This window comes from Neomonachus schauinslandi, chromosome 10, assembly GCF_002201575.2.
Source record: "Neomonachus schauinslandi chromosome 10, ASM220157v2, whole genome shotgun sequence".
Lineage (NCBI taxonomy): Eukaryota > Metazoa > Chordata > Mammalia > Carnivora > Phocidae > Neomonachus > Neomonachus schauinslandi.
In genome coordinates, this window is record NC_058412.1 from 127,068,078 (window position 1) to 127,090,385 (window position 22,308).

Here is a 22,308-nt window from a genome sequence, read left to right on the forward strand (position 1 = left end):
GGCCCTGTGTTGAGGAGAATGTTTGAGATCCTGCCTCAGGCATATTTACGTAGGCTCCGCACAACACAAATTGACTGCAAAAATGAGCCCCACTCTAATTTTAATTTTTACAATTCATTTATTCGCCCAGCAAATACTTATTGAGCATGTATTACAAGGCAGGACTTGCTCTAGGTACTGGAAACATAACAGGAAAGAAAGAAGACAAAAATCTCTGCCTCCTGGAGTTGACACCTGGGGGGTGGGAAGGGAGATGGACAATAATCACTAACAACTGAACTATGCTGACATGCTAGGGGGTGATGGCTGCTTTGGAAAAAACAACAACAACAACAACAACAACAACAAAACAAAAACAACAAAGCAGGGTAAGGAGGATTGGAAGCTGGGAGGTTGGAGGGCAGGTTGAGTAGTTAACGAGGGTAGCCAGGGAATGCCTCACTGAGAAGGTGATAGACTAAAGATAGAAGGTGAGCAGATTAAAGGAGGGGATGGAGGGAGCCATGTGAGACTGTAGGGGAAGAGTGTTCCGGACAGAGCCAAAAGCCAGTGCAGAAGCCCTGAGGTGGGAAGGAGCCTTACTAGCTTTAATGATTGACTGAATGTATGAGCTGTTAAAAAAAAGTGGACTTGGGGCCCACAGGGACCATAAAAGTTCCAGGTTGTAGCCTAGCGGAAGGACCAAGGGCGTCAGAGTTTCCTGGCTGTGAGAAGAGTCTCAGAGACAAGGGTGGGGGGCTGCTGTGCGGTCAGGATGCCAGCTATCCCGCTACCCCTAGAGGCTCTGTGTGCCCAGCCAGGCTGTTTGCTCCCTAAGTCAGTCTACGGGAACATCTCCTTCCCATTTCCCCTGTTCCCAGCAGGGCCTCCTACCCGGAAGGAAGTGCCCCATGCTGTGCTCTGGCCTGCTCCAGGCTGTTTGCCAACACCCTGAAGGTACCTGCCTCCTGACCCTGCCACCACCACAGGGCATGGCTATGGACAGGAAGGCCTCCTTCCCTGGAGGGTCATGGCCAGACTGCACTGGCCAGATGGTGCATAGCCATCCCCAAGTGAAGCCTTCCTTTTTTTCTACATTTTAAAATGTTTTATTGTATGTGTGAGTCATGGGGATGGAGACATCTGCTTCTGGATGCCTATGCCCGTTCCCCCTCCTTCATGGAAACAATACTCTGAATTTTTGGAGGAAATCTCTCTTGCCTGCTTTCTCAGCCTGTGGTTTGTATGGGACAGACTCCACTTCTTTAATATAAGCCAAGCGACATTGTCCAGCCACCTGGGACATGGTGATTGGTTCGGAGATGGGTGTGTGACTTCAGATGGCCCAATCAGAGTGAATTTCAGGATCCTGCCATGGAATTTCACGGATCCAGGAATCCAAGCATCTTGGGACATAGATGCTTTTTCCCCATTGATGTGAATGAGAAAGCAAGTCTCATCAGACTCTGCTGGCAGCATGAAGGGGTCATCTTTAGGGTGCATTCCCTGGAGCAGGCAGAGAGGAAAGACCAAGAGAAACCAGGTCCTTGGTGAGATCTTTGAGTGGCTGGATCAAGCCTTACCTGAAAGTGGTCCTCCCTTTCCAGTCAGACAGACTTAGGTTTAAGTCTCAGCCCCACCACTTGTGTGTTGTGTGACCATGGGCAAATTATTTATTCTCCCAGGATGTCAGTTTCCTAATGTGGAAAATGGGGATAATAAGAGTATGCCTGCCTTGCGGGGTTGTTGTGAAGATAAGCTAATAAATACATTGTGGTTAGAAGAGTGCCCGGCAATAAATTTTAGCTATTGTTATTAGCATTAAATAAATACCCAGAGCAAACCTTACCTGAACTGTGTGTGATCTTCTTCTGGACTTCAACATTTTCTGGAAACCAATACATCCTCTGTTTTTATTTTACATCTTTCTTACTTGCAGAATGTAGGGATCAAGATCAGGGTGGGATTGGGGAGAAAGGGTGGGGGACTGGTGTTTGCAAGTGGCTGTTTCTGTGTGCTGGATATTTTAAGTACACTTGCTCTTTGACCTCATTTTACAGGAAAAAAAACTGAGGCTCAGAAAAGTTGACTTGCCCAAAGGCGAGTAAGATTTCATCAGGGAGAAAAGGTGAGGGACGGTATGTTTGGCAGCAGGCATGGCAAGATCAAGGGCCATGACGTGTGAATGTACTCGGTGTACTATTCAGGGAACAGGAGTAATTCGGAGTCCAGGGAATAAAAGATTAAAGCCATGTTTTAGAAACTAGAATAAAACATAGGTGAGTATGACAAGATCCTTTTAAAATCGTAATTTCTAAGATAGTTTTAATTTTACAGAGAAGTTGCAAGAAAGTAAGCTTCCATATCTCCTTCACTCAGATCCCCCAATCATTAACATTTTGCTACACTTGATTTGTCATTTTCTCTGTGTTGTGTATAATTTTTCTGAACCATTTTGAGAGTCAGTTATAGACGCGATGCCCTTTTACCCTTAAATACTTCAGTGTGTGTTTCCTAAGAACAAGGACATTCTCATACATGGCCACAGGTTTGAAACAGGTTTCAAAATGAGGAAATTTAACGTTCGCAGAAGGTTTCTATTGTCCATATCCAATACCACTAATTGCACCCATAATGACCTGAAATCTTTAGTGACTACCAAGGTCATTGTACCCCTTCCAAAGAGAAAAAATGTGTGCCTGCCCAAAGAGAAGAAAATCATGAACATCCATGAATCTGCTTAAAGCATCTGTGCTTAGGATTCCTGCTTGTAGGCTCTGTATATCTCAAGTAGTGGTTTTCAACTGGGAATGCTTTTGACCCCTATGGGACATTTGACAATGTCTTGAGACGTTTGTGGTTGTCACACCTTGGGGGTGGTAATATGCTACTGTCATCTCATGGGTAGAGAAGCTAGGGATGCTGCTAAATGTCCTACCATGCACAGGACAGAGAATTCTCTGACCCAAAATGTCAATAGTGCTGAGGTTGAGAAACTCTGATCTGCAAGTAACTGGGGAGAGACACCTCCCTTTGCTGCAATCGGAGCACCCTGTGGGCTTCCAGTTCACCCCAGCAATTCTATTTCTCTCCAGGTACCCTGGAAAACCCCCACTCCTATAGGCGTAGGGAGGCCCAGCCAAGGCTGTTTATGATAGCTCCAAGCTGGAACTAACCCACGTATCCTATTAGGAGGAGACTGATAAAATACAACTGTGGAGTCACGCTGTGGTCATGGCTCTTTCCTCAGCTCTGTTTGCATTTCTGTAAAACAGGGTTGGGGGGGTGGGATTGGAAGGATGCCAGTTATCTTGGGTTCGGCTGCTACTTTATGACTTGTGGGCATAACTGCTTCTGACTCATGCACAATTGACGCATTGGGATTATGTGCTCACCAGTCTTTGGGCTTTTATTTACAGGAGGCTGCCCGGGAATGTCTCTCCATTGGAATCGAGGGCAGGGCCTCTGCTGAGTCACCTCTGGCCCCCAGGAACCCAACTCAGGGTCTAGTTCATTGGAAAAGCAGCTGCCGTTCCTTTGGTGCCAACTATATGCTGGGCCCAGTGCTAAGTCCACACGCTCTCACATGGCATGAGCATACTTACTCTCTTATCTCCATGTTATAAATGAGGACACTAAGGCTCAGAGAGGTCATGACACACAGCTGGGAAAGGCAGAATTGCAATTCCACGTAAGATGAATCAAATTCCAAAGTCTGGGCTATTTCTAGTCTGCTGCAACTTCTCTTACACATGGTAGGTGCTCAGAAAAATATGGGTGGCAGAGGGTGGACAATATATTCATTGGTTATAAACCCCGAGTTTTAGCAGATAACATAACTGCCCAGCTATGTTAGTGATGGACTGCTGTTCCAGCTTCCCTTGCAGCAGTATAGGACATGTGACTAATTCTGGCCAATCGAATAAGAGCAGAAGTGGCATGAAACATTCTGGTTTGTGCCCTTAAAGAGATTGACTTCTGCTTCCTTTTCTCTACTTCCCACTGGCAGGAATGTAGATGTGATGGCAATGTTAGAGTAGCCACGTTGGGCCATGAGATAGAAGCTGCCAGCCGAAGATGGATGAACTGTAAGATAGAAAGAGTCTGGGTCCCAGGGCGCCTGGGTGGTTCAGTTGGTTGAGCATCTGACTCTTGATTTCGGCTCAGGTCATGATCTTAGGGTCGTGAGATGGAGCTCCATGTTGGGCTCTGTGCTCAGTGTGGAGTCTGCTTGAGATCCTCCCTCTCCCTCTGCCCCTCCCCCCACTCGTGCTCTCTAAACAAACAAATAACATCTTAAAAAAAAAAAAAAGAGAAATGAAAGAAAGAGTCTGGGTCCCCGATACCATAAAGCCACCATCCAACCCCGGACTGCTTTCTTTCAGATTAATGTAAGAGAGGAAGATAAATGATTTTCTTGTCTAGGAAACACTTGTTATTTGAGCCATTCTTGAAGAGCATGGATCTGGTATCTCACCAGTGTAGTTGTTAAGTGAGTGAACGGATGACTGAATGACAGAAGGAACCATCAGACACAGGTCTGTACACATATAAAAGTGCACAGACTGACCTTGTGCTGAGGTGGGAGCATTTGACCAAGTGCAGTGGAAGAATCTGTGGCCAGAAGAGCCAGTTTCAGACCTGGCCCTTGTATACTAACTTGCCGTAGGCTCCTGGGTAACCCATGTGCCCTCTGTGGGCCCCACCCTCCTCAGCTGTAAACGAGGCTGAGCAAGTTCATGGAATCTGTGCAATTTAAAGATGTTCACTGATCTTTGCAACTCCATTTCTAGAAATCCACTCCCAGAGAAGTTCTCACCTCAGAGCTCATGACCACAGGTGCTAGGATATAGATGCACCTTGGTTTGTGGAGGAGAAACTTGGAACTATCCTTAAAGGTAATGAGATAAACGATGGCAAGTTCATGCTCTGGGGGGCCGACAGTGGACTGTGGCCACCAAGGATTCTCTGGTGACACCTCCTGGCACAAAATGAAACTGCAGCCCAGCTCGGCAAGGCCCTGGGAATTTCCAGAACCAGAGAGGTTCAGGGTGGCTGTGAGCGTAGTGTGGGAAGCCACAGAGCAAGGAGAGATTTGGAAGGAAGGCACCAAGGTGAGGAGGCGGCCTGGGTTCGAATTCCAGCTTCACTACTTACTAGCTAGGTGAGCGTGGGCCGAGTTGGGACTTTCTCTGAGCCTCAGTTTCTTCTTCTATAACATATGGACCCATGGGCCCACCTTATGGATGTCTAGTGAGGATTTGATGAGAGAATTCATTCATTAGATTAGTTTTTCTTAAAGATTTATTTATTTGAGACAGAGAGAGCACGTGAGCATGTGGGGGGAGGGGCAGAGGGAGAGAATCTCAAGCAGAAGCCCCGCTGAGTGTATAGGGCTCAAATGACTGAGCCACCCAGGCACCCCCAAATCTCATTCCTTTTTATGGCTGAGCAATTTTCCACCATGGGTCTATAACTTGACTAATTTCATGGTTTCTCCCTTTGTATTAAGACTTTAATCCATGTGAAGAGTCTGCCTTTGTTTGCAGTTTTGTTTGGGGCCAGTTTCCCAACAACATCTCCTGAACCGTCTCTCCTTTCCCGGGCAGGCTGTGGTTCCATGCACTGAGGTTCTCAGACAACCGCGGTCGGCTCCAGCCCCCCTGCGTTCCCTCGTTGGCCTGCGTTTCTGTGGGCCAGCACCCCAGTTTTTATTATACTGGCATGTGCCTTTTTCGGCCGGTAGGGGAAGTCTCCTCTTTACTATTCTTTCTTAAGGTTGCGGTTGTCCATGCCACACCCTATCAAATCCTCAGAACACCCTGTATTATCAACGAGTACAATCCTTTCTCCCACAGGACAGGTGAGAAAATAGGCTTCAGGGAGGGCACGTGACTTGATGAAGTTTGCAGAGCTGACAAAAGGCGGAGCTAGGACAAAAGCAGGCCTGGTCCCCAGCCCCCAGCTGCCTCTCCTATCTATAGCCCACCCGGGTTTTAGCTTCAAGAAGGGGGAAAGGGCGGGGCGCCTGGGTGGCTCAGTTGGTTAAGCGACTGCCTTCGGCTCAGGTCATGATCCTGGAGTCCTGGGATCGAGTCCCGCATCGGGCTCCCTGCTCGGCAGAGAGTCTGCTTCTCCCTCTGACCCTCCTCCCTCTCATTCCCTCTGTCTCAAATAAATAAATAAAATCTTTAAAAAAAAGAAGGGGGAAAGGGCTGCAAAAGCCTACCATGCTACTCACCTGCCAGTTTGCTCTCAGATCCCTTCCTCGTAGCAGGAAAAGAAACCACTGTGCATTTAAACAGAGAGACTTTCCAACGGGGAATTGGTGACGGGGATGGTGGAGGAGCCCAAAAGTCGAAAAAGAGGGTGTGAAAAAGCTCAGCAATTGGCAGCAGAAGTCATTGCCACCTCTAAGCTGGAGGGAGCAAGGGAGGAGGAAATGTTACAGTAGCCCAGGCCTGTGCTATTCAGCAAAACTGGAAACACACCTCTGGGATAGAACTGTGAGCCACCATTAATTGAGCATTTACTATGCGTCAGGATCTTCCACTGGTATTTTACATGCATTCTATATACACAGGATGCCGCTCCTTCTGGCCTCTGCTTAGACCTCCTCAGAGATGCCCTCTAATAATGCTGTCACCCATACAGATCCAGCTTCTGCTTTATTTTCCTTTATAGTATTATCAAGACCTGAAATCATCCCATACGCATGTTTGTCTGTTGTGTCTCCCCACCTGCCCTGCCACTAGAGTGTCAGCCCTGTGAGGGCAGGACTCAGGGCTTGGTGTATTTTGGTGCCTGGATGAGATTCTCAATCACCCACATCACAGGTACTCGATGTTCCTCCAGTAACTAATCTGGGGGCGCCTGGGTGGCTCTGTCAATTAGGCATCTGACTCTTGGTTTCGGCTCAGGTTGTGATCTCATGGGTCATGGGATTGAGCCCCGCGTCAGGCTCTGTGCTTAGTGCAGAGTCTGCTTGAAATTCTCTCTCTCTCCCTCTCCCGCTCCCCCTGCATGCATGCGCACGTGCTCGCTTTCTCTCTCTCTCTCTCTAAATAAAATCTTTTTTTTTTAATTTAAATTTATTCATTTGAGACAGAGAGATACAGAGAGAGAGAAAGAGAGAGAGTAGGAGCAGTGGGGAGAGGCAGAGGGAGAGGGAGAAGCAGACTCCCCGCCGAGTGGGGAGCCCGATGCGGGGCTCGATCCCAGGACCTGTAGATCATGACCTGAGCCAAAGGCAGACGCCCAACGACTGAGCCACCCAGGCACCCCTTAAATAAAATCTTAAAAAAAAAAAAAAAGGAAAGAGATTTTGACACATGCTACAGGGTGGAGAGATCCTGAAAGTGTATGCTAAGGGAAATCAGCCAGACACAGAAGAACAATGATAAGCAGATTCATGCGGACAGAAAGTAGGATGGTGACTGCTAGAATCTGGAGAGGGGGAGGATGGGGAGTTATTGTTTAATAGGGACAGAGTTTATGTTGGGGACGATGACAAAGTTTTGGGTATTGACAGTGGTGATGGGTACGAGATATTGTGAATGTAATTAATACCACTGCATTGTACACTTACAAATGGTTAAAATGATAAATATTATATATATTTTACTCCAAAAAAGCACTCTCCCATTAGTAAAAGAATAGTCAGAAGGACACTCTATGCCTAGAGGTAAGAAAGGACTTTTTAAATTAAGCCAATTTCAAAAGCACAAGCATAAAGAACCTGATTCAGAAATGGTCAAGGAACCTGAATAGGCATCTTCCCCCCCGCCAAAAAAAAACCCCCTTCAGATGGCCAGTGTACACATGAAGTGATGCTCAGTGTCATTAGGGAGACTCAAGGGGATACCACTTCGCACCCCATAGGATGGCTCTCATAAAAAAACAATGGAAAATAACCCGTTCCGATGAGCATGTGGGGACACTGGAAACTTGCTCAGTGCTGGTGGGAATGCAAAACAGGGCAGCTTGTGTGGAAAGCAGTTTGGCGCTTCCTGCGAAAGTGAAAACATAGAATTACCATATGATCCCCAATTCCACTTCTAGGTTTATCCCTAAAAGAATTGAAAATGAACTCAGATTCTCATACACCCGTTTCCAGCAGCATCATTCACCACAACCAGAAGGCGAAAACAATGCAGATATCCGTTGACAGGTGGATGGATGCACAAAATGTGGTTTATCTGAATGATGGGATATTATTTAGCATTAAAAAGAAGTGGAATTCTGACACAGACTACAACATGGATGAACCTTGAAGACATTATCCAGGGGAAGCAAGCCAGACACAAAAGGACAAATATTGTACGGTTCCACTTATTTGAGGTACCCAGAGCATCACATCCATAGAGACAGAAAGTGGAATAGAGGTTTCCAGAAGCTGGGGGAGGAGGACAGAGTTTCCATTTGGGGAGATGAGAAAGTTCCAGAGATGGATGGTGGTGATGGTTGCACAACTCTGTGATTATAGTTAATGCCACTGAATTGTATCCTTAAAAACCACTAAAATGGTAAATTTTATGTTATCTGTATTTTACCACAACAAAAAAACCGCACAAATGTATAAAAGGCAAAAAAAAAAAAATTTTTTTTTTCATTACCCTGATAATATAAAAATTAAGGAATTCTGGCCAAAGGATACCACGGACAGAGTAAATAGGCAGGTGTCAGAGTGTGAAGACATTGCAGTGTCTAAAATTGCTGTGCTTAGAATATACAGGAAACTTGCAAATAGACAACAGCGGAAAAGACAGCAGCCCCCAAGGAAAAGGGACAACGGATTTGGAGAGCAATTGACAGAAGAGGAAAACTACTAGCAAATGAAGCAGGCTCAAACTCATTAGTAATAGGATATGCGAATGAAAACAACCAGGAAATATCCCTTTATGCCTGTGAGGTTGGTAAAAATCAAGACGTTGGACAGCACCCAGATTCTGGTTTCAAAATACCATTCTCCTGTAAAAGGAACCAGGGCTGGGTTAAGACAAGTAGAAATGGAGCCTGGAACATCTTGTCCCAGAAATAAGGGAATGCCCAGAGAATGATGGGGACATGGTGGAAAGACCCGGGAGCCAGTAAAAAGTGACTTAGACTGGCCGAATCTGGGTCACTTTGAGCATCGAAATAAGTAATGGTAGTGATGGATTTATTACCCCTGGGATAACATAAAATCCACGGGTCCCTCCTGATATAAATGAATAAACAAATAAAGTGGGAGTATGGCGATTTTAAGATATGCCCACCAATTCTTTGACTTACTGTCTTATCTCCATTCATCTCAAGAAGTGGAATCTCATTCACTTTCCCTTGCGTGGGGGCTGGACTCAGTGATCCGATGCGGATGGGTAGAATACGACAGAAGCTGTGCTGTGTCAGAGAACGAGGTCAGTAAAAGGCAGGTACTCCCTCCTTGCCGTACTCTGCCATAACTCTCTCTAGGGGAAGACAGCTTCCATGGGGGACACTCAGGCATCTGGACAAACAGGGCCACGTGGTGGGGGACCGAGGAATCCCTTAACGGCCCTGTGAGTGAGTCATCTTGGAAGCAGGTGCCTCCGCGCTGAGCTGTCCCACACGAGTCACTAACCACCATGGCTGTTTAGTGCCAGCTCTGGCCAGTCCAAGTCGGAACGTGCTGTGAGAAATATACACTGAAAAAGAGATGTCAGATACGTCAATAATTTTTCATATTGAGAACGTGTTGAAATGCGATTTGAGTTCCATTGAATTAAATACAGTATATTACAAAAAGGAATTTCGCCCTTATCTCTTTCTACTTTTTAAACTGTGCCTGCTGGAGAACTAAAAGTTAAGCATGTGGTTCTCACGTATGGCTCACGTTAGATTCCTCCTGGCTGCCGATGCCCCAGCCCCTTTGAGCTTTCAGATAATGGCAGCCCCAGCTGACATCTTTTTTTTTTTTTTTGAAGATTTTATTTATTTACTTTGAGAGACAGAGAGAGAGAGAGTGCATGAACAGGGGGAGAGGGGCAAAGGGAGAGGGAGAAGCAGGCTCCCTGCCGAACAGGGAGCCCAATGCGGGGCTCGATCCCAGGACCCTGAGATCATGACCTGAGCTGAAGGCAGACGCTTAACTGACTGAGCCACCCAGGTGCCCCCCCAGCTGACATCTTGATGACCTGAGACACCCCAAGCCAGAACCTTCCAGTCAAACTCCAGATGAAAAAATGAATGATTATTCCCTGAAGCTGCTATGTTTTGGGATCATTTATTACGTAGCAATAGACTGAGGCAGACATCATATGCGATGTTAAAATTGGTGAAAATCAGTGAAACTGTGAAAAATTAGTGAACTTTGGAGGATTAACAAAATAGTTAGATGGTTTAAAAATATCTCCCCACAAGCTACTTCTCATTATAAAGAGAAAATACAGTAACTTCACAGCGGTGAGACCTGGCCGACATCATCTTGACCACGTGATCAATATTGCCATCCCTAGTAAGGGGTCAGTGGCTCTTGGGTGTCTCCCGATGGCAAGCATTGAGGAGGACAAACACACCACCACTTGGGCGGTTCCTGACAAAGGTGCAGAGCCGGAGTCTAACCAGGAGTAACTTCAGACAGAGCCATAGGAGGGACATTCTGCAAAATAACCAGTCTGTCCTCTTCAAAAGTGTCAAGGTCATGAATAAGAAAGACTGAGGAATAGTTCCCAATTAAAAGAGCCAGGACAACTAAATACAGTGAGTTGCAGGCCCCAGCACACCTCACCCCTAAACACTTCAGCGTGCCTATCATCAGCTAGAGTTCAATATTTGTTTCTGTCTTGAAAACTTATATGCAGGGAAATGCACAAATCTTAGGTGTACTTTTGATTATTTTTGGTAAGTGCATCTACCTGTGTTGCCCAAACTCTTTCCAAGATAGAGAACATGAAGTGGGTTGAATCGAGTCCCTCAGAGAGAGATGTTCAAGTCCTGACTCTTGGTAATTGTGAATGTGACCTGATTTGGAAATAGGGTCTTGCAGATGTAACCGAGTTAATATAAGATCATCCAGGATTAGGGTGGACCCTAAATCTAATGACTGGCGTCTTTATGAGAGAAAGGAGAAGGAGATTTGGACACGGACACATATAGGGGGAAGAAGGCCATGCAGAGACAGAGGCAGAGATTGGAGGGATGCAGCGACAAGCCCAGGAATGCCAAGGATTCCTGGTAACCACCATTAGTTGGAAGAGGCAAGCAAGGATTCTTCCCCAGAGCCTTCGGAAGGAGCGTGGCCCTGATTTCAGACTTCAGACTTGGAGCATGTTGTTTTAACCCGCATAGTTCGTGGTGGCATTTTATCATGGCAGCCCTAGGAAACTAATACAGAACATTACCATCACCCCAGAAAGTACCCAGAAAGTACCCTCATGTTTCCCCATTCGAGGCTGCCCATCCCCCAGTTTGAGGCAGCCCCTGTTCTGATGTTTCCTGCCATAGATGAATTTTGCCTATTTTTCTAAAGCTTCATATACAGGGAAGCATGCAGGGTGTATTCTTTTGTGTCTGGTGTTTCACTCGGTGCAAGATTTCGTAGGTGGTTCCAGCTCGTTTGCATCTACCAGTACTTGGTTTGCCTCTGATTAAAGTCAGTTTGCTTGAGGGGGAGGCAAATTTTGAAGTTGGGGAGGGGAGTGGGCAATAAGGATGGGCAATTTATCTTCAAAGCTGGGTTTGGGGCCCCCTGTCCTGGCCTCCCTGACCTCTCCGCTTTCCAACCTGTGGGGGCATTCCCAGCTCAGACAGGCGCTGGGGAGGTTGGAGGCTGGGCTCTCCTGCCACCTGGTGGTGATTCTGGATAGTGCACCCACAGATGCCCACAAAGGCCTAGTGGGGTGGGGAGATGGTGGGTCAGGCAAGTGGTTGGGCCCCCAAATCACCCAGCACCTACTCAGCACCTGCATAATTTCACTGTGTGTGTGTGTGTGTGTGTGTGTGTGTGTGTGTGTGTGTGTACGTGCGAACAGACATGACCTAGGTTAGGCTGACCTTAAGGGGCTGCCAGGAGAGGCCGATTACCCAAAACTAACTCCAGTAGGGGCAGAATGAGATTCTAGAGGCACAAACTATGGGGAGTGCAGAGGAAACGGAGTCATTTGACTTGGGCGCTCAGGGCAAGTTTCTCCGGGCATTGTCTCAGCTGCAGGTGGAAGGGAAGGGTGTTGAAGCAGAGGGAACAGCACAAGCAAAGGTGTGGAGACAGGACCGGGCAATGTATGACTTTCTAAGCTCAAACAGATAATAAGGTAACACATATCCGTCGTGAACGTTTTAGAGTTAGAAAAAAAAATGAAGGTCCTCCTCCCACCTCCCACGTCAGTCCCCAGCCCTCTTCCCGTGGAAGACTTACTTGAGTGGCTCCCACCAATAGGATGAATGGTGGTGTCGGTTTTGGACTTAAGCCTAAAGAAGGCCTAGCATTTTTCATTTTTGCGCTCCGGGGGAAGCCAGCTGCTGTATGAGAGATGTGGCTACTGCGCTGAGAGGACCACGTGGGGAGGGAGAGACTCCATAGTGGGGAACCGAGGGGCCGAGGATGAAGCTGGCAGACATATGCCCCAGCTGGCCCATCAACCAATCGGGCCATCTAGCTGAGATGTCGCACACGGGGGTAAAGGAGTCACCTCGGACGTTCCAGCCAGCAGCCAGCACTGGGCAGAGACAAGTTGCCCAGATTTCTGATCCGCAGGATTGGGAGAAACCAAATGGCGGGTTGTGTTAGGCCACTAAGTTCTGGGGTATGTTCTCACGCAACATATTCAGAGCACCCCGGGCCCTAGGCTGCCCCTGGTCGCCAGTTTCTTGTGGCCCTTTCATTGGGAGAAACCTTCTCAAACACACACATGAGTGAAGTCCCGAATCTCCTCTCAGTTCTGTGGGGGTTTGCACACCACACATCCCGGCCTGCCCTTGGCTTTTTCCTCTTAATGACAGATCTTGGTTCCAGATGTGTGTTGTTCGGGACGGTACCCACTAAGCACAGGAGGCTATTTAAATTTAATTAAAATGGAATAAAATACAAAATTCATTTCCTCCATCACACTAGCCTCAGTTGTGGCTAGTAGGTCCCATACAACACAGCACAGATTGTAGAACGTTGCCATCGTCCCAGAAAGTTCTATGGGACGGTGCGGGTCTAGATCCTCTCCCTCATCCTCTTCCTCATCCCTCATTCTCAGCAGCGGCATAGTATCCCTGGTGATGGTAGCCACTGATGCTGTCCACAGTCTCCTGCTATTACCATGTCCATTCTTCTTTGTGCAGCTGTGAGTATCTTTGTAGTATAAATGCCCAGCATTTCTGGGCTCAACGACGTTTCTGGGCCAAACTACAACTAGAGGTTCTACCACTTTACACGGCCACTAGAAGTTCGTAAGAGTGTGTGTCTTCCCGCACCATCAACACTATGTGTAATTAAAAATATATGTATTTTAGCTAATGGCAAATTAGCCAACTCCACCAGGATCCTGCCCCGCCACATCTTTCTTTCACCTCACAGGGCCCTTGGGCACCTCTCCATGTTGACATGTGAAGATCTGCCTTGTCCTTTTTTTTTTTTTTAAGTTGTGGTAAAATTCAGATAACATGAAATTTACCATCTTAATTATTTTTTTCCATCTTAATTATTTTTAAAGGTACAGTTCATTAAGTATATTCATACTGTGGTGCAGCCCTCACCACTATCTGTCTCCAGAAGCTTCTCATCATCCCAGATGGAAACTCTGTCCCCATTAAACAGCTCCCCACCCCTCTCTCCCCGGCCCCTGGCATCCACCACGCTACTTTCTGTCTATGAATTTGACTGCTCTCAGGACCTCATCTAAGTGGAATCATATGGTATTTGTCCTTTTGTGCCTGGTTTATTTCACTTAGCATCACGTCCTCAAGGCTCATCCATGTGTGGTATATCTGAATTTCCTTCCCTTTAAAGGCTGGATAATTGTCGCATGTATAGACCATATTTTGTTTATCCATTTATACATCGATGGACACTTGGGTTGCTTCCACCTTTTTGGCCATTGTGAATAATGCTTCTATGAGCATGGGTGTGCATGTATAACGTCAAAACCCTGCTTTCAGTTCTTTTGGGTATACAGCTAGAAGTGGAATTACCAGATCATATGGTAGTTCATATTTTTAATTTTTTTGAGGAACTGCCATACTGTTTCCCAACAGTGGCTGCAGCAGTTTGCATTCCCACGAACACTTTCTCCGTATCTTCACCAACACTTGTTATATCCTATTTTTCTTGAGAGTAGCCATCCTAGTGCGTGTGGGGTGGTCTCTCATGGTGGTTTGGATTTGTATCTCCCTAACCATCAGTGACATTGAGCATCTTTTCACGTGCTTATTAGCCATTCACACACCTTCTTTGGAGAAATGTCTGTTCAAGTCCTTTCCCCATTTTTAATTGGGTGGTTTCTCTGTTGTTGAGTTGTGGGAGTTCTTTACATATTCTGGATATTAACGCATCAGATACATGATTTACAAGTATTTTCTCCCATTCCTTAGGGCCGACTTTCCACTCTATTGATTTTTCCCTTGGCTGCACAGACGTTTTTAATTTTGACATCGTCTGATTTATCTACTTCTTTCTTTTGGGGGCTGGTGCTTCTGGTAGTCATATACCTTATCCCTTTAAATGGCTATGGAGCAGTCCATATGGAGTGTGGCTGTCTTATAACTGGATCTATCAGCAAATCCTGAAAGTTCTACTTTCAAAACAGATTCAGAATCTGACCCCTTCTCTCACCGCCTCCACGGCCACCCCGCTGCTGGCATCTCCCATAGCTGCTTGCACGGACTGCGGTTACCTCCTCCCTGGGCTCCTTGCTTCCTCTGGCTGCTAGTAGCGTCCACCCTCCTCCACTTGCAGCCAGAGGGATTCCGTTAGAACCCAAATCAGATCCTGTTCCTCTTCTGCTCAGAACTCTCCATGGCTCCCAGCTAACCTGGGGTAAAAGCCAAAGTCTATTTAGTGCCCCACATAGCCCTGGGGGATATGGCCCCCACTATTTCCTGGTTTCTTTTTTTAAAAAAAGATTATTTATTTGAGAGATAGAGAGACCACAAGTAGGGGGAGGGGCAGAGGGAGAGGGACAAGCAGACTCCCTGCTGAGCGGGGAGCCCGATGCAGGACTCCGACCCGGGACCCAAGATCATGACCGGAACCGAAGTCAGACGCTTAACCGACTGAGCCACCCAGGCACCCCTGGCCCTCATTATTTCTGAAATAATTTCCTCCTACTGTCCACCTACCCCACCCACAGCAACTACATGGGCCAGGCATGCTCCTACGTTAGGGCCTTTGCACTTACTGTTCCCCTTCCTCTGACCACTCTAAAGTCAAAAATCCACGCCAGCTCCCCACCCCCCCTCCTGCACTCCTCATTCCCCTCCTCTGCTGTATTTTTCTCCAGGGTGTTTACCAGGATCTAACACAATGTATACATTACTCATTTATCTTGTTTCTTGTTTGTCTTCTCCAAGGAGAATGTCAACACCGTGAAAACAGGAATCGCTCTGTCTTGTTCGTGAATATGTTTCTAGGGCATGAGCCACCGTAGATGCCAAAAACTATTTGATGAATGACTAAGTGAAAGTGAGCACCTTTTGTCTGTAGACATTGGTTCGTTGGACATTTTTATTTCTTTCAGTAGCCTGCTCCTGTCCTGTGAATATCTATCATAGCCATAGTGCCTACCTCTGTATCCCAAAGCAAGAGGATGCACTTAAATCACTCCTGCATTCCCAGAGCCCGCCACATGGTGGCAGCATATGCACAGACAAGTTTCACGAGCCAGCCCTGAGCATCTCCCAGGACTCCAAAACCCTGGATCCCAGGATATTTGGCTCGGCAGCCCTCAGGGATCTAATTTCAGCCCCAGTTGGTAGATGGGGAAAGTGAAGCTTTAAAGAGGAGGCGTAGTGGGGAAAATCTTGGAATCAGGGATCTGGCTTTTCAGTCTGGCTCTTTTACTGGTTCACTGTGACCTAGGGGAAGGTCCTAACCCTCTCTGGACCTGTTTCCCATCAGCCTACTTTGTGAGGCTTCCATGACTTACCAGGGTCAGGCCCTCTCGGGGGACTAAGGGGACGCATTCCCATGTGTCACAGTGGGCCAGTGGGAGGGGAACTGCTGGCTCAGAATGCCCAAGACAGAGGGGTATTATTATCCCGTTCTGTAGACCAGGGACTGAGGTGTAGAGGACACACTGGAGTGTCCCAGTAAGGAGGGTACAGAACAGGAACCAAAGCCCACCCCTTGCAGGCCCCCCATTCCAGATCCACGAGAGACCGGCTCCATGGACCATCTCTGATGGTTCCTCTTTCAGCCTTATGTTTCTACCAGCAGGCTGATTTCTACCCCCTGAGAACACCTTTGACCATTCTCCATCAAAGGAGCGACATTGGGACTCCCTCTGGGCAAGTTGCCTCGGTTTTCTCCTCCTGAAAATGGGGCCAGGGAGAAGCTGCAGAGGCTGGGAGAAGGGATTTTTTGAAAGCAGTTTGGGGGCAGAGGAGGGTGTGTATCCGGGTAGGAAAGAGCCTGTTCCTCCACAGCCCCCGCCTGGTTCCTGCCCACACTTACAGCCACAGAGGCCCAGCCCACGGATTCTGGTTTTAAAAGAGAAGCCGAAAACTGGAATTTTGATGTGAAGTCTCCTGATTTTTAAATGTTGGCAATTAATTCATTAGGAAAAAAACGCACACACAACAAAGCAAAACGCAGGGGGTCACACTGAACACATCTGTGGGTTGGATTTGACTTCTGGCTGCCCGTTTGAGACCCTTCCCCACCCCAGGCTCTGACAGACACCTGGGGGGGGACAGTAACCGGTAGAGGGCATTGTGGGTGGTGTCAGGTGGAACCCGGCTTCTGGGCTGTCCCTGGTGCAGGACCATGGGGGCGTGCTGGTGGCCTCTGAGCCCTAGTAGTTGCTGGCCCATCAGACCCTCGTTGGAGGGGAGGCTGAGTGTTCATGGCGCGGCAGCAGGCAGGGCCTGTTGAGCAATGAGGCTTGTAAACACAAGGGCTTACGTCACCCAAGCACGCAGCCTCTGCAGGCACCTGGGGTGGCCGCAGATTTCTCCGTCAGGCCAGCGTGGAGAATCTTGAGCAGGGAAGCAAAAGGCTCAGTGTCTGGTGGGTGAAGTCCATCCTGGGGGCCAGCAGAACAAGACCCTGATGGGGTGAGTCTGGTCCTTGGGGGCTGGACACTAGGATCGGGTTGCCCCTCGACTCACTGTGTGACACCAGGGCACCCTCCTCTGGAACTCAGTTCTTCCATTCAGAAAATGGGGTTCACACCCCCAGACCCGTTATGATTTATTACAAGCCCGAAGGGGGAAGGTGAGCCTGGAAAGACTTTAGTCCTTCCCACCCCTTAAATGTGACCTTGGCCTCAGTTTCCTCATTTGTAAAGTGGAGATAATGGGATCTGTTTCCTATAAGTTATCAAGAGGATTAATGAGTTAATTCATGTGGAGAGCTTAAAATGTGGTTCAGAGAGGGTGGAAGATGTGCTTGAGGACACACAGCAAATCCTCTAATTAGCTTCAGACCCCCCAGGTCTCACTGCAATCTCCCCAGAACCCTGATAGGTGTGTGTGTGTGTGTGTGTGTGTGTGCGCACATGCCTGTGCGCATGTGGGGGGGGGCGGGCTGCTGAGGCTCAGAGAAGGAAGCCATCTTGCCTGGGGTTACATAGCCCAGCACGTGGGTGACCTCACTTTCTCCGCCTCCTCCATACATTGAGCATCTTCTCTGTGTCAGGCACTGTTCTAGGCACTGGGGCACAGCAATGAACAAAACAAGAATCCCTGCCCTGGTGGGGGTGACATGGGGAGGGGGCAGTGGGGACAGAAAGCCACATGCACAAGGGAGATACTTTTGATTGTAAAGAGAATACGGGAATGTGAAAGAAGCGACTGAGGGTCTGGGACTTCCAACGGGGAGGTTAAGGAGGGCTTCTTGGAGGTAACCTTTGGGCTGAGCCCTGAGGAGTTGCCTTGAGCAGAGCTAGGGGACCAGTGTTCTTGGTCCAGAGGGAACAGCAGATGCATTCACTACTTGTGACTTTTGATCATGCCCAGCCGAGGAGGCCCAGTATTTGCGGGCCAGCCCTCATAGAACGGGCAGTCTTTTGGGGGGGGGGGGGGGGAGACTGAGGTAGACTGGACAAGTAGGGTAATGGTAGCTGGTGACAGGCTGGTAAGGAAATTCACTTGCAGGTGGGGCCAGGAGGGCCTCTTGGAGGTGGTGTGGGTGTCCCACTTTGCTGAGCTTTGAGCGTCCTACTTTGCAGCCTGGAAGGCCTGGCTGAGTGGCCCTGGGGCCTCAGATCTCTCCCTGGCCCAGTGGCTGCTGGGAAGGCCCAGAAAGCCAGCAGGCCCGGTCAGTGTTTCATCCTGTTCTTCCCTGCTCCCCTCCACCCCCAAGGGCGCTTGGAGATGTCATTTCTCCAGCTCTCTGGGGCGGAGGTCACCCCAGCTCAGCAGATAACACTGAAGGTTGAGCAATGCCTGCCTGCCCGCCAGGGCCAGGGCTGGGGTCAGTGGGCCGGGGGTTATCCCCAGGCAGGCTGGGAGCTCCTGCCTGGGCGGCCTGGGCCGGGAGTGGCAGAGGGGTGGGCCCAAGGATCTGCCCAAATGGCCTGGGAATGGGGCTGGAGAGGGCAAGGGGCCCCTTGAGCCTACACAGCCCACTGTTCCAATCCAGGATGGGCCATGGCCTGTTTTCCCATCTGTGTACCAGGAGTAGCAGAAGCATCCTCCTGCCGTGGTGGAGAAGGGAACCCTGGGTCCAGGCCCACCCTCAATACAAAGTGGGGACTTGGTAACAATGGGGGAAGTCCCTTCTCTCTCCTGCATAGCTCTCAGCGGGGTCTGGCTTGACATCCCCACCCCCAGCCTCAGAAATAGGGTTTTGGCCTCAGGTTGGCAAACAGGCCTTAGGGTGCCCTGACAAGAACTCTTCTTTTGAGACTAGTGGGGGACATGAGGCCATGTGACCTTGGGTGCCTTATGCCCGCCCCCCCTCCCAGGGTTCTTTGTACCCTGTGTAGGGGGTGGCTTCTTTCTGTTGTGCCTCCCAGAGTGGACTTAAAAATGAAGCCTTATGTTTGGGAGTCTGGTGGAGACAGTATTACAGTTAATGATAACTGTAACGGACCTTCATGGCTGGAGGTTGGAGACGTAAAGTGACTCGCCCAAGGTCGCATAATGTGGTAGAGTCTAGCACCCCCGCCTCCTTCCACCTCCCTGGGCCCAGGTCAGGGTCGGGTGGGGCCAGAGAAGACCCAGGTGCGGTCTAAGGGGGCGGGCAGGTCCGGTGGGCGGGGCTAGGGGCGGCGCGCAGTCACCGCCCCAGAGGCCCGGGTGGAGTGCTCCCTTGAACTGACCTCCATCCCTCCCCGCTCCGACCCGGGTCCTTGTATTGGACGTGGCTTTACGAGGGGACTCTCCACCAGCGTGGAATCCCCTCCTTCCGAGAGCTGGGGATGGGGGCAAGTTTGGGGGCGGGGCCGCGCCCGGGAAGGGCCGTGGAGACGGGTCACCTCTCCAGGAGCCAGAGCCGGGGATCGGGGTCTCCGGGATCCGGCATGGGGAGCGCCTACTCTGGGGCGTCCGGGCTGGGCGCCGCCGATCCTGAAGCCACCGCCTCCTCCAGCAGGGGGCGGGCGGCGGCCGTGTTTTGGGTGGGGGAAGGCGATCGCGTTGCCCCCTCCCCGGATTCCACCCCCTTCCAGTACAGCCTCCAGCCCAGAGAGGGCGGTCCGGGGGCGGGGTCGCGCCTCCCCTTCTCGCTCCCAATCCCGGGGCCGCCGGGTGGGGGTGGGCAGGGGGCGTAAGGCCGCCCCCCCCCGCGACCCGCGGACCCCCGAGGGCGCACTCCTGGTCTCGGGTCTGGCCGCCGTGCCCCGCCGACGCCCTCCCGGGGGTCTCGGGCCGCCACACCGCGTCCCGGCGGCGGCGGGAGGGGCCGGGGCGGCTGCCAGCGTGACGCAGCCGTTGCCATGGGCCGCCTTTATAAATAACCGGGCTCAGGAGAAACTTTAGCGAGTCAGAGCCGCGCACGGGACCGGGAAGAGGACCCACGCGAGGGTCCAGCCGTCAGCCCCCGCACTAGTAGCGGCCACCCCGGCGGCAGCGGCAGCAGCAGCAGCGACACAGCGGCGACAGTCCGGAGCCAAGAGGCCGCGCCACCTGCGGGCCGGCCGGAGCGGGCAGCTCCAGGCCCCCTCCCCGGGCACCCGCGTTCATGCAACGCCTGGTGGCCTGGGACCCAGCATGTCTGCCCCTGCCGCCGCCGCCTGCCTTTAAATCCATGGAAGTGGCCAACTTCTACTACGAGGCGGACTGCTTGGCTGCTGCGTACGCCGGCAAGGCGGCCCCCGCGGCGCCCCCCGCGGCCAGACCCGGGCCGCGCCCCCCCGCCGGCGAGCTGGGTAGCATCGGCGACCACGAGCGCGCCATCGACTTCAGCCCGTACCTGGAGCCGCTGGGCGCGCCGCAGGCCCCGGCGCCGGCCACAGCCACGGACACCTTTGAGGCGGCTCCGCCCGCGCCCGCCCCCGCGCCCGCCTCCTCCGGGCAGCACCACGACTTCCTCTCCGACCTCTTCTCCGACGACTACGGGGGCAAGAACTGCAAGAAGGCGTCCGAGTACGGCTACGTGAGCCTGGGGCGCCTGGGGGCCGCTAAGGGCGCGCTGCACCCCGGCTGCTTCGCGCCGCTGCACCCGCCGCCCCCGCCGCCGCCGCCGCAGCCCGCCGAGCTCAAGGCGGAGCCGGGCTTCGAGCCCGCGGACTGCAAGCGGAAGGAGGAGGCCGGAGCGCCGGGCGGCGGTGCCGCAGGCATGGCGGCTGGCTTCCCGTACGCGCTGCGCGCCTACCTCGGCTACCAGGCGGTGCCGAGCGGCAGCAGCGGGAGCCTGTCCACGTCCTCGTCATCCAGCCCGCCCGGCACGCCGAGCCCCGCGGACGCCAAGGCGCCCCCGGCCGCCTGCTATGCGGGGGCGGCGCCGGCGCCCTCGCAGGTCAAGAGCAAGGCCAAGAAGACGGTGGACAAGCACAGCGACGAGTACAAGATCCGGCGCGAGCGCAACAACATCGCGGTGCGCAAGAGCCGCGACAAGGCCAAGATGCGCAACCTGGAGACGCAGCACAAGGTCCTGGAGCTCACGGCCGAGAACGAGCGGCTCCAGAAGAAGGTGGAGCAGCTGTCGCGCGAGCTCAGCACCCTGCGGAACTTGTTCAAGCAGCTGCCCGAGCCCCTGCTCGCCTCCTCCGGCCACTGCTAGCGCGGCCCCCGCGCGCGTCCCCCTGCCGGCCGGCCTCCGCGCTGCTGGGCGCGCCGCGGCCGCGGAGACTCCGGGAAGCGCCCGCGCTCCCGCCCCCGCCCCTGGTGGCGCCGGCAAAACTTTGGCACTGGGGCACTTGGCAGCGCGGGGAGCTCGTCGGTAATTTTAATATTTTATTATATATATCTATATCTATATTTTTGTCCAAACCAACCGCACATGCAGATGGGGCGCCCGCCCGTGGTGTTATTTAAAGAAGAAATGTCTATGTGTACAGATGAATGATAAACTCTCTGCGTCCCTCTCTGCCTCCCGTGCAGGCGCCGGCGGGCGGGCCGGTTTCGAAGTTGATGCAATCGGTTTAAACATGGCTGAACGCGTGTGTACACGGGACTGACGCAACCCACGTGTAACTGTCAGCCGGGCCCTGAGTAATCGCTTAAAGATGTTCCTACGGGGTTGTTGCTGTTGCTGTTGTGTTGTTGTTGTTTTTTGGTCTTTTTTTTTTTTTTTGTATTATAAAAAATTATCTATTTCTATGAGAAAAGAGGCGTCTGTATATTTGGAAATCTTTTCCGTTTCAAGCATTAAGAACACTTTTAATAAACTTTTTTTTTTTTGAGAATGGTTAAAAGCCTTTTGGGGGCAGTAGTTGGCTTTTGATTTTTTTTCTTTATTTTTGGTTTGTATGATTTTATCTTGCTTTCCTGGGGGGGATTGTTGTGTGTTGGGGGGGTTCTATTATTTTTGGCTTTTTTGGTGGTTGGGTGGGGTGCTAACAGCTGTTTCTTTTTTTTTTTTCCCTCCTCTGCTACTCCCTCCAGGGTCTGTGCTTGGAGATGGGGGTGCCAGGCTTGTAGGGGGCAGGCAGAGGAGTGCTGGGTCAGGCTCTCAGAGTGACTCAGCGCCCCTGGGTGCTGGGGAGGAGTGACTGGGAACCCTGCTTGGGAAGAGGTCTAGGGCGGCCGGCTGGTCCTGAGTGCCAGGCTTGGCTTTAGAGG

General features: G+C 50.9%; 1 protein-coding gene across 1 annotated transcript; it reads left to right on the forward strand.

The window, feature by feature from the left end:
* Positions 1-19,746: 19,746 nt before the first annotated feature.
* On the forward strand, positions 19,747-21,934 carry CEBPB (CCAAT enhancer binding protein beta). The gene has a single exon (XM_021685918.2). The coding sequence runs from the start codon at positions 20,267-20,269 to the stop codon at positions 21,305-21,307; it is 1,041 nt and encodes a 346-aa protein (XP_021541593.1). The 5' UTR covers positions 19,747-20,266; the 3' UTR covers positions 21,308-21,934.
* The last annotated feature ends 374 nt before the right edge of the window (positions 21,935-22,308 follow it).

Excerpts from the sequence above, each read along its gene's own strand:
- CEBPB (XM_021685918.2), top strand. The coding sequence starts at position 20,267 with ATGCAACGCCTGGTGGCCTGGGACCCAGCATGTCTGCCCCTGCCGCCG.